Source organism: Carassius gibelio, chromosome A2 (genome assembly GCF_023724105.1).
Source record: "Carassius gibelio isolate Cgi1373 ecotype wild population from Czech Republic chromosome A2, carGib1.2-hapl.c, whole genome shotgun sequence".
Taxonomy (NCBI): Eukaryota; Metazoa; Chordata; class Actinopteri; order Cypriniformes; family Cyprinidae; genus Carassius; species Carassius gibelio.
This window is the reverse complement of record NC_068372.1, coordinates 27,389,217-27,405,661: the sequence shown is the minus strand read 5'-3', so window position 1 is coordinate 27,405,661 and position 16,445 is coordinate 27,389,217. Positions and strand designations below refer to the sequence as shown.

General features: G+C 33.9%; 1 protein-coding gene across 1 annotated transcript; it reads right to left on the bottom strand.

The window, feature by feature from the left end:
* Positions 1-266: 266 nt before the first annotated feature.
* On the bottom strand, positions 267-7,019 carry LOC127935664 (natural killer cell receptor 2B4). Its single transcript, XM_052533753.1, has 7 exons — positions 4,801-7,019; positions 2,231-2,530; positions 1,509-1,775; positions 1,246-1,371; positions 1,126-1,166; positions 786-911; positions 267-640 (listed from the first exon to the last, which is right to left on the bottom strand). Exons 1-7 carry the CDS (start codon positions 4,895-4,897, stop codon positions 482-484), a joined length of 1,116 nt encoding a protein of 371 aa, XP_052389713.1. The 5' UTR covers positions 4,898-7,019; the 3' UTR covers positions 267-481.
* Positions 7,020-16,445: the final 9,426 nt, after the last annotated feature.

Below are 16,445 nucleotides of genomic sequence, written 5' to 3'. Positions count from 1 at the left end.
ACAGGAGACTAGAAACATGGTCAAGGCTAAACAATAAACAGCAATGTGTGTGTGTGTGGATGAGTGCAAACTTAATATTGTCACTGATGGAAACCAATCAATTATTTTATATATATATATATATATATATATATATATATATATATATATATATATATATATATATATATATATATATATATATATATATATATATATATATAGTTTATTTTGTATTATTTTCAATGGGAAAATATGTATCATAATTATGGCATAAATATTCATTAGTGCCATGAAATTCTCCCAAAAATGTATGTGTGTGTGTGTGTATGTATCTATGTATGTATGTGTAAATATATATATAATGTTATCGAACAAAAATAAATTAAATTGATTTCACTGAAAAAAAGTAAGAAAAGAAATGAATGTCAGGTGTCTAGTCACCTTTGATAGTGAACAACACAAGTGTGACTCCCTTTTACAAAACCAGGGTTAACCCCTGCTATTTATGCACAGGCCGTCTGTTGTGCGTGGATTTACACACTACTGAATAAATTGTATGGTCTGGTTCAGTTGCTAATGATAGGTTTTGGTTTTGGTGTTTTCCTACTGTGCTGTAGGTGGTCCTGGGGTGATTTTCTGTTTGTGCCTGTTCCTCTATCTGTGAATAAATGTATATACAGTAAATATAAAAAAAGAAGTACATAGATACCAGTTAAATATGTTTTTTTTTTACTATCACATAGTTGTGAGGTTTTGCATAAAAACATCTGCATAAAGAAGAAAAGTGTTCATGTCTTTCGTACCTGAGGACTAGGCATGGTTTGACTAGTATTGCGAGTTTGTTTGTGTTCTCCTGTAAATCCATACACAGTTTGAGGATTCGCTGATTTCTCCAGCATCTCCAGAGGTCTCTGCACTTCATTCTTTGGCTGCAGAACAATCCAGTCAAACATTCATATAAATCCTTGTGTACATGCACATTTGCATTTAGAAATTAAGGCTGATATTATGTGGACAAAATCCTCCTACATAATTCTACAACATAAGTCAGCATTTTTGAGAATTATGTGTTTGGATTCATTCTGGAATTAAGAGCGTTCATTTTCTATGATGGCTATACAAAACTAAATATTTGAAGCTTACCCGAACTTGTGCATAGACTGTTTGATCATTCTGTTGGTCACCTAAGAGATGTAGAATAGTATCATTTTAAAGCTACTTGCTGAAGCTACAATTCATTATATTTTATTAAGGCAGACATACCACTTTTATGCTTCTTGTGAGAGCAGCATATTACAGAAACTACTGTGAAAACCAACAGTGTAACACCAGCGATCCCCGAGAGCCAATAGAGAGGAAAGGAAGTATTGTTTTCTTTGGGTTTAATTGCTGAAATGAAAGCTTTCATATTAACTCTCTGAGCAGTCATATCCCAGTTATTTTATTTATATTTTTTTAGTATTTTATTTGAGAAAAAAAAAACAGCTAGGAATTCAAATATGTATGATGTAAGAGTTCTTATTTACATTCATGAGAGTTGCATAGTTGGGTAATCTCTTTTGTGTCATTCTTCCAGCTGACTGGGTTGCTATAGTTACAAATAACTACATTTTCTATACAATACAGGGTTAGAGTCTGGATTCCAAATGATGTCACTTCCTCCTGAGTGCAGTTGTTGCTGTGGTAGATTTCTGTGATTAAACGATCATGCCCACTGCATGAGACATTCACCATACAGGAGTTGACACTGATCATGGTGGCATTCCAGTTCAGAACAGGAGGATCCACTGGATCTGAAACATATGCATGAAGAGTTTATAGGTTAAAACTTTTTAAAGAGCATTTTACCGCTAAAGTGAAGCCTGCTGTGAACATGCAATGCAAAGAAATATGATAAAATAATATAACTATTCTATATTCCACTTTCGTAGATGCTCTTTATAGATCACTACAGTTAAATTCAGCAACCACCAAATCACATGACAATATATTAGCAAGCTAGCCTCACAATTTAGTTAATGTAAAAATTTATTTGCTCCCATTTACATATAGCAATAATAACCGTTGCCATTGCAGACAAGCATAAGATTAAAAAATAATAATAGAAAATATGTTTTAAACTGATGCACAACAATAAAATCAATATGCTGCTGTTTCTGTTACATCATAATGTATATTCTCTTGATATTCTTATCAGAAAGGTCTAAACACCCATAGTATGAAAAAAAATTGTCCAATGTGCAATCACCTATAACTGATACGTTGTGTTCAGCAACGAATTCTTCTTTTTCTCCTAATATTTTTGCTCTGTAGAGTCCACTGTCTGTCTTCTGCATATTCCACAGTGTTAAAGAGAAAGTTGTATTACTGAAATCAACTCTGTCCTTGTAACGTTTTATTTCTCTAGATTGATCAGATAATCTGACTATGTTTTCTGTTTGATCTTTCATCCAGACTAATCTACTGAAGTGTGGCAGCGCTTTAATTTTTACGTCCAGTTTAACAGAGTCCCCTGTCTGTACAAACACATGGTCTTCAAATCTGGATCCTGTGAGAAACAAGGAGAAGAAAGGGTGTTTTTAAAGAATGTATCATGCTTTGTTTATCAAATTCACATTTAGTATAATGACCAATTCTCACTATTAACTAGTTGCTTATTAGTATGTCTATTATTAATATTTTTCTTGTTTATTAGAACTTATAATGCACTTATTCTGCATGACCATGTTCCACATTTCTAAATCTACACAATAAACGCCCACAGGGTGGAGCTGTTATCTCAGTTTAACAAAAGACATATTTCAATATGGATTTTACTATAAGGATCTTCTTTTTAACCCATTTTAAACACATTTATTTAGAAAGGATTTCTGGCCTGAGAAATGGCACTAACCATAAAAAGACAATAAAACAGTTTTGAATATGACATAAAAAAAAAAAATCAAATCAATCCAAGACTTTTTGATTACTGAGTAGCAACGGACAGCCTATAAATAGGTGCATCTCAATAGAATGTCATGGAAAAGTTAATTTATATCAGTCATTCAACTCAAATTGTGAAACTTGTGTATTACATAAATCCAATGCACACAGACTGAAGAAGTTTAAATCTTGGGTTCTTTTAATTAAAAAAAAAAAAACACCAACTCACGATCTCATCATTTTTAGTGATTTGTTGGCCTTCTGGAAAGTATGTTCATTTACTGTACATGTACCCAACTTGGTAGGGGCTCTTTTTGCTTTAATTACTGCCTCAATACAGCGAGGCATGGAGGTGATCAGTTTGTGGCACTGCTGAGGTGGAATGGAAGCCCAGGTTTCTTTGACAGTGGCCTTCAGCTCATCTGCATTTTTTGGTCTCTTGTTTCTCATCTTTCTCTTGATCAGATCTGGTGAGTTTGCTGGCCAGTCAAGCACACCAACACCTTGGTCATTTAACCAACTCTTGGTGCTTTTGGCAGTGTGGGCAGGTGCCAAATCCTGCTGGAAAATGAACTCAGTATCTTCAAAAAGCTGGTCAGCAGAAGGAAGTATAAAGTGCTCCAAAAGTTCTTGGTAAACGGGTGCAGAGACTTTGGTTTTCAAAAAACACAATGGACCAACACCAACAGATGACACTGGACCCCAAATCATCACAGACTGTGGAAACGTAACACTGGACTTCTCTTGATGCCTTGACCCCAGCCTCAGTCCATTCCTTATGAAGTTCACTCAAATTCTTGAATCAATCTTGCTTGACAATCCTCATAAGGCTGTGTTTCTTTTGGTTGGTTGTGCATCTTTTTCTTCCACAATTTTTCCATCCACTCAACCTTCTGTTAACATGCTTTGATACAGCACTCTGTAAAAAGCCAGCTTCTCTGGCAATGGATGTTGTAGCTTACCCTCCTTGTGAAGGGTGTCAATGATTGTCTTCTGGACAACTGTCAGATCAGCAGTATTCCCCTTGATTGTGTAACCTGGTGAACCAAACTGAGAGACCATTTTGAAGGCTCTGGAAACCTTTCCAGGTGTTTTGAGTTGATTAGCTGATTGGGCATGTCATCATATTCAATTTGTTGAGATAGTGAATTGGTAGGTTTTTGTTAAATGTGACCCAAAATCATCACAATTAAAAGAACCAAAGACTTAAACTACTTCAGTCTGTGTGCATTGAATTTAATTTAAAACACAAGTTTCACAATTTGAGTTGAATGACTGAAATAAATTAACTTTTTCATGACATTATATTTTATTGAGATGCACCTGTATCAAGGGTATATATATCAAATAGAGATGCAAATCCCCCATTCAATAAATACGAACATCTGTCTTTTGACATTTCTCTTAATAGAGAATTATTTTTACTGAGATGTATTCAGATGTAAAGGTAAACAAATGAGTCCGCACACCAGAAAATGTTCCTTAGCAATTTTAATGATTGCTCACCTTTAAAATTGCTAAGGAGCATTTTCTGGTGTGCGGACTCATTGTTTACCTTTGCAACTACTTGTCTGCCCAGCACCCAGTTTTAAGGTTTAGGATGTGCATGCTGTACCTTTGAATTCTAGTGCATGTATTCAGATGTAGCCTACTTGTATATGTTCAGATTTGTATCTATATATGCAGATTTACATTTATAGCCTATATTCAGAATTACTTCTGTATATTCAGATTTACTTCCATGTATTAGATGTAATTAGATTAACAGAAGTAAAGGTTTTGAAAATTGTATACAATTTACATACATTAGCGTAACATGATTAACCATAAATTGCTTTAATATATAAAATAATAATAATAAATTAAAAGGAGATCAAATGAATAGGTTTTTGGTACCTGTGCTGGACATCAGAACTGTCATGAAGAATACAAGGATGTGACCAAAATCCATTGCAGTCTGCAGTCTACAGTATGTCCTGCTGTGGTGATTCATTACCTGCTGTCAATGATGTTTTGTGTGAAACACCTTCAAATCCTTTGAACCTTCTTTCAACTGTCTAACCAAGAAATTAAATAATTAAAACATATTGCAAATACTACGTGTAAATATGCAATATGTCTGTTCTGTTCTTGACCGTGAAAGCCTGAATCCAAAACTGCCGAAGTGATGTGAGCACGACTCGACCCCCACTGAGAAAAGCGATTTCAGAGCAAAGGAAGATGCTTTATGGTTAACCACTTTTTACTTAGCACTAGCCCTAAACAGCGAGCATGTGCAGACCCTAGAGGGTTTTGTACTTGTCAACCTGTCTGCATTAAAATCTCAACTCATATTCACATTTGTTTGATTTACATTTCAAGTCCAATCTTTAACAATATGTTAGCACAAAGTCAACTGGGAAATACAATTCTACATACAATATTATTAATAATAATAATAATTTATTATGTATACATTAAGTAAAGGGAGCAGTCCAGCATAGGCTCTACTAATTTAATTTAGTAGAGGGTATCTATTTGCTACACAAGCAAGAATTGTCTAGTAAAGCAGACTGAGAAGAGTGAGTTTTTTTCCGTTAGCTTTTGTGTCTTCATCTTTGCCTTATATGTTGGCTGTTTTAGTTTACCGACAGAGAGAAAGATGTGGGTTTCAGATCAGATAACTGATTGCATGAAGCCCACGTAGGCCTGTCTTCCTACATCAATGAGGACATCTAAGCAGAAGCACTTACTGTCAGAAGCTGTTGCTGTTGAGAGGGGCGCTTGAAAATTTCTTTGTAAAAGAAGGCTGTTCTCAGAAATGGTCAGTGGAGAGCACTTTCTGTCGTTTTATTTGGCTACATTAGTCTGGGTATTTTTAGGTATACTCTAGTAGGTGTTGTGTTCCTAAATATCACATTTTGAGAAAATAGTCTTCTTGAGATGTGAGCTTTTGTGAGCCTCTTCTTATTTGGACATTCTCCATCTTACTTCCTCCCTTTGATCTGACAGACGTTTAAGCTCTCACCACTCTACCAATGAAAAATAAATATAGCCTAATTTGCATGCAAACATCCATTTTGTTTTAACCATGAACAGACATGATGCATTCACAGAAACTTTTATGTGGAAATAACTAAGCAGCCTAAAATTAGAGTAAAGCATGAAAGCAACAGTTGTTTTTTAGTTTAAGTGTCTACTTAAATAATGAAATTTAATATATGATGTATATGTTAATATGTAATTTAATATGCTTACATTAGAGTTATTTATTGCTGGGATTTTGTTTTTCTTCTGGAGAGAGCAGTTCTTAACGCCATCAAACTGATGCATTCGTTGGTTAAATACATGTTACTGGGCTTTATATCATAAAATTTTATGCAGAGTAAAATAAATGCGTGGTAAGAATCACCTTTAATGAGTGTCGCAGTCTTTTCATGTGATGGAAAATCCATATGCTTTGCATAAAATAAACAATTTTATTCATAAAGATACAGAATACAAATACTTTGGTTGTTAAAATATTTCATCAGAGCAGTTTAGTGTTTGTTTTGGGCAGGTTATAAAGTCTATAGCAGTATATATCAGCTACAGTATGAGTGAAACGCCTCAGGCGTCTGCAGTTCCCCGCCGAACACGACTCCAGCTCGGGCACGAGAACCAACGCAGCGCAGTTACGGAATAACACAGAGAAACTGGTTAATAACATGCAAATTACTTCTGTTTAACGTTCAATTTTTACTTTTAATGTGTGTTAAAATAGTTTCAATATGGACAATATTTATAGCCTATTAAAAATTATATAAACAATGCTGAAAATGATATATAAAGGAAAATAAAGGAAGATATCATGCAAACCAGTGGTTGTGTGGAGTATTTTAGAAAAGTTTAGAGGATTTATGTTAATCTGTAAACATTATTTAATATATTAAGTAAAAAATAAGATAATAATATAGTTAAAATGAATAAACCATAGCTGGGTTAAATCAACCACTTATATGCTATATTAAATAAACAACCCAATTTGCTGTGTAAAATTAACCCAATATGGGTTCTGTCCTATATTTACCCAGCCCTTGTGTTAATAACAAACCAAACTGAGTTATATTTAACCCAAGGTGGTTTTTTGTTTTTGTTTTTTTGAAAAAAAAAAGTGTATGGACCTGTTTCTGTTTTACCCCAGTTTCTGTTCCTGTTTGTCCTTATTTGGTCATGTTCCTGTCCTCATTTAGTTTGAGTATGCTATGTTTCACTCATGTCACCTTTGTTCCCCTTTTTGTCCTTTGTTTATGAGTCATAGTCTGTTCAGCTTGTGTTTGTCAGGTCTACTCGTTCTTGATGTTTGTGGGCTCAAGTGTCTGTTGTGGATTATCTCTTAAATTTCCTTGATTAAAGACAGTACCTGTTTACTCGTGCCAACTACTCGTTCACTTCTCTGTGTGTGTGTGCACTTTGGATTGGTCAAATGCAAACCACGAATTCTGAGTATGGATCACCATACGTGGCTGAATGTCATGTCACTTTCACTTTCATATTCCAGTGGTTCTCCATTCCACTCTTTGTGACCCACTGCTCTGCACATTTTGTTTGTTTTTCTTATCAGTTCAGACATTTGCTCTGTTCGACCTTAAGTGCCTTGCGAAGTGTACTTCACAGGATATTCCACAATGATTCCAGATGACACTCAGATGGAGTGTATTACATTCAAAGGGCATTTAAGTGTGTGAGACGTCAATTTAATTTGTATTTATTTACAGAGGTATATTATCTCACACTACACACCGTGGGTTTCATCAGTGAATCTTATCTATTTATGAAGCCTTATGAAGTCTCGGGTGATAATTTGGCCACCAATAGCGTTTGAGCTTGTAAATTATAGGTGGGCTCCCCCACACAATCAGGTGCGCTTAACATCATTGCCTCAGAATCTTTGGACTGAAGCAGAGTGCAGCTGACATGGAGTCTGAGCTATGTACCACAGCAGCGTATGCAATGTCTCGTTCCCTCTTTTCAGGGAACCAAGGTTACGTTAGGCAACCAGAGACATTTCTTTTCGAGTCAGTCTTTTGACAAAACATCATTGAATACGTCATCGGATGCTATAAGTTGCATTGAGTAAATAAACCTGGATAAAACAAAAACTGTATCCGTCTTCATGTCAGGCTGCATAACAACAAAATGTGATTATTTTAAAGGGTTTATTCTTTTCTATACCCACTGTAAATAAATAAATAAACTTGTTGTTTTCTTTGGTCTTGCTGATTTACTGAATAGTGAATATGTTGGTGTTGTACGTATCACCTGTTGCTGCAACACAACAGCAAGATTGTTTGTGTGATTTATAGCTTACTGTAAATCACCTGCTGATTATGGAAAAGTGGCATTCCAAGGTGGCAGTACACTGTGCAGTGAATGCATAATAATTGTTATTGTTGAATGTATATATACATATGAGTTATACTGAGTTATACAATATAATTTTTATTATTTAAAGTAGCTTTCACTGTGTAGCACAATAGTACAAAATGTTTTCATAATTCAGATATACACATCAGAATATAAAAGTAAAACCTCTGTTATTAATTCTAAATGCTAATTATTAATCTAGAAAATCATTAAAATTCTTCAACATTTTTGCATTCGAAGTGCTTGTGCATGCAGAAAATGCAATTATTTATAATAAAGCAAACCATAATGTTTACTTTTTTGTTCATCTGTAGCTACAGTACAGTAGTTGATTCAAATCATAATTGCACCAAAAAGAAAAAGGAATATAATCCAAGAGAAAGGGACTGTATGTGATCCATGATTGTTTTTACCTAGTGAGAAATGAAAGAATGTGTCAGTTCATAATAATGAAGGACATTTATTTGTGTTTTAATAAAAAAAGATTAGTCTGGTGCACAAATTTGAACTAATAGCATTGACTTTAAAGGTTTAGTTAATGTAAAAATTAAAATGTACTTACCCTTAGGGCAGATATGAAAGAACTTGTTTCTTTATCAGACAGATTTTGAAAAATGTAGCATTGAATTACTTGCTCACCAATGGATCCTCTGCGGTGATGTTCAAACAGTTGATAAAAACATCACAATAATCCACATAATCCACACCACTACAGTCCATAAATTAACATCTTGCCAAGTTAAAAGCTGTTTGTAATCATTAAAAAGTTTTTAACTCAAAACTGTTGCTTCTGGCTAAAATACCTCTTTCCATCATATTTCTTTCTCCAGTGAAATGTTAGTCTTATTTGAATCAGGCGAGAAATATGTACAGATCCAGAACCATTTGCAAGTGAAAATAGTACAAAACGGGGTGGACTTTTTCACTGGAGGGAGCGTTATTATGGATTATGCCTTAATAATGGATTTGTTTTTTAGAAACACAGCTTTTCACTTCACAAGAGGTTAACTGATGGACTGGAGTCGTGTGGGGTTGACTTGTGGATCATTGTGATGTTTTTAATCAGCTGTTTGGTCTCTCAATCTGCCGGCACCCATTCACTGCAGAGGATCCACTGGTGAGTGAGTGATGTAATGCTAAATTTGTCTGTTAAAGAAACAAACTTGTCTACATCTTGGGCCGCTTAAATGACTAGTTTACTTCTTAATCAAAATTTCCTCATAATTTCCTCACACCCATGCCATCCAAGGTGTTCATGTCTTTCTTTCTTCCTTAAGTCGAATAAATTATGGTTTTTGAGGAATACATTCCAGAGTTTTCTCTATACAGTGGACTTTGGAGTTGAATGTCCAAATTGCAGCTTCAAAGTGTTCTACACGATCCCAGCCAAGGAAGAAGGGTCTTATCTAGTGAAACAATCGGTCATAAAAAAAAAAATATATATATATATATTATACACTTTTTCATCTCAAACACTCATCATGTGTAGCTCTGCAATGTGCATGCGTACTCTTTGCTGTTAGGGTATTAGAGTCGAAAATCTCCCATCTCAATTTCTCCTCCAACTTCAAAATCGTCCTACATCTCTGCAAAAGTACCGACCTAGTCTTTACAAAGTGAACATGCAAAGAAGGTCAAACGCCTTCTACAAAGAATGATAAAACAGCGATGTAGACTATTTAGAACAATTTTGAAGTTGGAAGAGAAAATGAGATGTCAACTGTTATGAACCGGAATGCACAGAGCTAGACAAGACAGATGTTGAGGTTAAAAAATAAATATATATTTTTATTTTTTAGAAAATCACAAATCTTTTCGTTAGATAAGACCCCTCTTCCTCATCTGGGATTTTGTAGAGCATTTTGAAGCTGTACTGAAGTTGCCATTTGTACCTTCTATCCAGTGAACCCCACTGAAGTCCACTGTATAGAGAAAAACCCTGGGATGTTTTTCTGAAAAATTTATAACAGAATGAATTATAACAGAATGATTTGATATTATTTTTCTTTCTGAAAATGAGTGTAAAATGAAAATAAACTGATATTCTCATTATATACAATGTTTCTATAAACTACATCTAATTTGCATATTAATGTATTTTTTGATACATTAATGTAATGTATGTTTATAGCTGAGTAAATTGTGAGGTCCTTAATTATAAATGTGACAACAGAACTCTGAAATAACTTACCAACAGTTACTGTGTAACGACCAATGATGATATCTGTTTTTCCACTTGCTTTAGCAGTGTAGACTCCACTGTCTTTCTCCTGTGTCTTCTTTATTGTTATAGAGAGTGTTCGATTATTGAAATCCACTCTGTTCGTGTATGAAGGGTAAATTTTTACTTTTTTAGAATCATACAAGACTACCGTAACTGAATCATCTTTGATCCAATAAAAATCATCAAATGGTGCTTCCTCTTGTGTTTCCAGTGTAAGAGGATTGCCTTCCAGGACAGATTTTGCTATTGGTGGGATGTCACTGGACACTATAGGGACAGAGAAATAAAAAAATAAAAAAAAAAAAACATTTTGTTTATTGTAGTTTTGTAGTAATGGAGTTCAAAATGTGTGAAGGCAGAAAACATTTGTTTATGAAAATTAGATTCACTGATGCCACTGCAAAAGGTCAAACGCCCTTCACGAAAAAAAAGAAAAAAAAAGATAAAACAGCGATGTAGACTATAGAACAATTTTGAAGTTGGAGGAGAAAATGAGATGTCAACTGTCATGAACCGGAATGCACAGAGCTAGACAAGACAGACGTTTGAGGTTAAAAAGTGTATACATTTTTATTTATTTAGAAAATCACCAATCTTTTCATTAGATAAGACCCCTCTTACTCATCTGGGATTTTGTAGAGCATTTTGAAACTGCACTGAAGTTGCCATTTTTACCTTCTATCCAGTGAACCCCACTGAAGTCCACTGTATAGAGAAAAACCCTGGGATGTTTTTCTGAAAAAATTTAATTTCTTTTCAACTGAAGAAAGAAAGACATGAACATCTTGGATGAAATAGGAGTGAGAAAACTATGAAGAAATTTTAATTCAGAAGTAATCTAATCCTTTAAAAGACCAGAGAAAAAAAAGATTTAGGGAAAAAAAAAGATTTTTCCATGTCTATACATTTTTTAGAGCATTAAAAATAATTTTCATATTTCATTCATAAGTTATGTTATGTCCATGGTAGAGGACATCAGGGCTCAATTTCTTAAAAAAAAAATTTTTAAATACATGATTGAACATACAGGCAAAAGCAATAGATTTTTTAAATCACCAATACATTTTTAGTTTTCAAGATTATTATTATTTTTTTTACCAAACCTTGTATAAAGATGATTTTCAACTATGTTATAACAGAATGATTCGATACAATTTTTCTTTCTGAAAATGAGTGTAAAATGAACATAAACGGGTATTCTCATTATAAACAATGTTTCTATAAACTAAATCTAATTTGCATATTAATGGTTTTTTTTTTTTTTGGTTATAATAGTAATAATTTACAATATTTTCATAATAATATATAATATTTCATAGAATATTAATTTATAATTTATTTCACTATTCATTTGTAATGTCTCAAAAGAAATATGCAATAAACATGCTTTTAGTCATATGAGGACATGTACAATATGAAATCATCGTCCTGTTTCACAACAGTAAGTCATATTTTGATTTAAAACCCCATAACATTTTCCTTATATGTTGATTTATGACACACAATTAAAAAAAAAATAGATTTAAATGATATTTACAAAATATTATCATATTTCCATCAGAGTGTCACTAAATTAATTTCAGACCAAGGAGTGGGAGTGGTCATGGTGAAACTGAATAGCCCAAAAGGAGTTCTGTACAGGACATCCAGACTTAAAAAATGTACGGTCTCAGAGAAATTCACAAAAATATAATGTCCTCATATGAGGCCGCAGGGTCTTAAGAGGTTATGGGTGAGTAAATTGTCAGCAAATTGTCATTTTGGGGTGAATTACAGTATTCCTTTAATGAACAAAATGTGCTAATCTGAAATCTATAAAATTGTAATCATCTATGAGTTGAATATAGTATGTGCTACAGTTAAAACTTACATGTTAATAGCTGAGTAAATTGTGAGGTTCTTAATTACAACAGAACTCTGAAATAACTTACCAACAGTTACTCTGTAATGACCAATGATGATATCTGTTTTTCCACTTGCTTTAGCAGTGTAGACTCCACTGTCTTTCTCCTGTGTCTTCTTTATTGTTATAGAGAGTGTTCGATTATTGAAATCCACTAGATAAACTAGAGGTGTTTACTTGTATAAAGCTGAGAAAATATGTTATCAATAAGGCATGGTGTCCCTTTTTGTATAAAACACTGGCTTACTCTATAGAAAGTGAGTACCCATTTTTAAATTCCCTTTTTATTATTAATAGTTACTTTTTTTAAAGGTATTCGTGTTATTTTGTTTGTTCCAGTTTTATTCCACTGTGAAGTAATTTATTGTTCTACTGTTAGGATAGTAATATTCAAAAATTTTACTTGTGATGAAAGGGTTTGTTTTTCTCTATAGAAAATACAATAAAGAAATCAAGAGTATCCAGCCAGCCATTTGCAGGCAGCACAGAAATATCAAGCAAAGCACATAAGTTGATATTGTATGATTTACATCTGAAAATGACCCTATCTTCATAAAAATTCCTGATGTAATTGTATCATTGCACATTAATCAATAACCAGATGTAGTACTTTTCAGTTTGAGTAGATTAAAATGGCTTGGTACCTGTGCTGGAGCTCAGAGGATTGATAACTGCCACAGTGAAGATCAGGAGTAGATGAGTTAACGCCATTTTGAAGAAACTCATCACGTAGTTTCATGATGGCTTATGTGCATACTCTGAAGAGGAAGTGTATGACTTACACAGGAAGGGAAGTCATACGATTAACTTTTTTCATTTCTCTTTGGAGTGTTACAAGCTCCTGGTGCATAAAGAAGATTTGTAAAGTTGCAAAGACTAAAGTCTCAAATCCAAAGAGATACTCTTTATAAAAGCTAAAAATACCTTAAACAGCTCATTCTAACGCACTCCCACATGTCTACGTTACAGTGTGGGAACATTTGCATAACGCTGCCCAAATGTTCAGGCAAAGAAAGAAGACGTAACTTTTATTCTCATTGTTGCCACCCCCGCCATGTCATGGAGACACTGTGCGTTTCATGAAATGGAAACTTCTTTGTTTGTCCTTTCAAAAAACTAGAAACTACAAAACTAGGAATCAGGGGTTAAGTTTTATTTACAACACTGTTTTGTTCAACCCAAATATTCAGATTTCAGCATTTTACGGAGGACTGTTTCTGGCAGAATAGCCTACAATACGGTCTCTGTTTCTATAAAGTGGGGCAATTTCAACTTTGTAAGGACAGTCTGGCGCTTCTGACTCACAGTCTGTAAGTACGTTTTTATATTTAAATAATTTGCCTCTGGCGAATAAAACGTGAGTTTAAAGCAGTGTAAATTAATGATTGTTTTTCGTTTCTCATATTACAAATGCAGACATGGTTTTATGTTTACATGGCACAACACTATTCAGAAGGCAGGGCGTAGAGAGGCCACAATAATGTACATTATGTGGAAAATAATGTTTTTGGGGGGTTTTTTTACCTTAAATTGCATAAACACATTGCATTTAGGGCTGGGATAAACGATTATTTTTTAAACGATTAATCTAGCGATTATTTTTTCGATGCATGGATTAATCTAACGATTAATTTTTTCAGAACGATTCGATTTCGATTATCTCCCCATTAATTGACTACTAACAATTTATACATGTTGATTTACATATCTGAATGAAAAAAACATGAATTCCTTAACATTGCAATATATGTTTATTGCTCTTAAAATTACAAAATAAAAGACTGACTAAGAATGCATTACTTTGCACTTGTATAGAGATAGCATTCAATAAAACCTTGAAGCCTTGAAAACACATAACTTACTGAAACAAGCTTACTGAACACATAGGGCCTAGCTTACTGAAAAAAGTCACCCAAAATACTTGTTTAGAGCAATTGAAAGAATACAGTAACCAATGTAAACTTGAGGGCTTTAAGCTAATACAGAGAGTGCTTTTCCAAAAAAAAAAAAAAATTAACAGTGGAAGCCAGCAGCCTGTCATGGAGAAAAAAAAATCTCTGAATGGTCCACGTGAAACTTTGCCGTACCGCCCTTTTTCTATCGATTTTGGTTAATATGCACGAGGAAGAGAGAGAGAGAGAGAGAGAGAGAGAGAGAGAGAGAGAGCGCAAGACAGCGCTCGTGTAGTTTGAAGACTGAGTGCGCGAGCGCCCAAGTAGAGCGCGCGTGAAACTTTGGTGTTTTGCCCTTTTTCTATCGTGTTTAATGATTTTGATTACAGTTTTATTCGCTTTGGTACTATTTTCATTAGCAAGGTGTACATTTTCACAACTCATAGTACTAATATCACAACAGATCATCAAAAGTGCACTTTTTTCAAACATTTCAGCACATTTTCGATTGTGTTAGTACAATACACAGAACCACAAAGTATCCTTTTCACTACACAAAATAAGTGTTTCATCTTAATAAATGATTCATTCACAGTAACCACCATAAAAATGTTTCATTCACAGTAACCATCATAAATCTCTTACTATCAAACTTTTGATTTGCATCTCTTCTCGTTCAGTTTAATACATTTGTCTATTATTTAATCCAACTGATCTTAATGTTTAATCACTGAACCGTTTGGTAAACCTATAGATTTTAAATTGGTTTGTCAGGAATATACAGTATATGGATATTGAGAACTACAGAAATAAAAATTCATGTTTGTACGAAGGTGTAAATTATGTCCAAGTGCCTGGACAACGTGGAGGAAACATCTCCATGTGCGCAGCTATCGCTGAAGATTGTGTTGTAGGACGTAGGCCATTACTTGGCTCCTATAATGCTGCACATCTTACATTGAGTTCCTCAATGAAATTGAGCCAGCCTGTCAAGGTGAAGGGGTCACCTGTGTAATTGTGTGGGACAATGTCAGGTTCTACCACGCAGAGGTAGTTCAAGCATGGTTTCAGGCCTGTTCCCGATTCATGACCCTCTACCTGCCTCCATACTCTCCCTTCCTCAACCCTATATATTCAGGTGTGCAGAATTATTAGGCATGTTTTCTTTAACAGATGAAATGAGCCAAAAAAGAGTTCTAACTCAGACTGAAGTCAAAAAGTATTAAATCCCCATGAGATATATAAAAAACTAATGCAATACAGAAATTGCAAAGTTGAGACATGACCACTGGACAAAAAAAAAAAATGCTGACTGTGTCAGCGGGGTCAGAAAATAAAAAAAACAACTGGAGAAGAAAAGACAAAAAGAATTGCAAAAGAATTAAGAATTAATGTGAAGAATAATTTTAAGTCAATTCTTTTCAGGATAGGAGATGGAATATTAATGAGCTCCTAAAACTTAATGCCAAATTTGGGAAGATATATATTTTTCAAACAGTCGTACAAGAGGAGGTGGTGCTGGTCCTTCAAGAGTCACTCAAAACCTATCTGTCCATAAAGCCTATATATAAAAAAGTCTTAATATATAGTATTTCACAATACTTTATGTTCTTCTTCTTTTTTTTTTTTTTACCCAAGCAAAATAATTTTAATTATCATGGAACTGTGCTGTCGTAACAGGGTCACAGCAGACGCAGTGATATTATGCAATCCCTAGAAATAGTTCCCTGAAAATTATTATTCTCGAATTGAAGTATTGTTCCTAATTATATCGGCCTAGAAAATCGCAACTTTTCATTTTCCGCTGGTCGATATAACTTCAGAAGAGTCAAGTTTTAAATAGGAAAAATAGAAAAACTCTTTGGTCATTTTTTATTGTTTGTGTGAACATAGTTAATGTTAATAAATGAAACCTTATTGTAAACTGTTACTAAAGTTATATATAATTTTTTTTTTTCTTTTTTTTTCTTTTTTTTCACAATTGCAGGAAAAAAGTTAGAATTGTGAGGGGGGACATCATTCTGTGTGTGTGATTTAAAAGTCTTGATGGTTCGGATTAACCCTTAATTGGCATATCCCTTAAAACATGCCAGAGGGTTACTGTAAAGGCATGCAACTGTGACTGTAGGCCATAGTT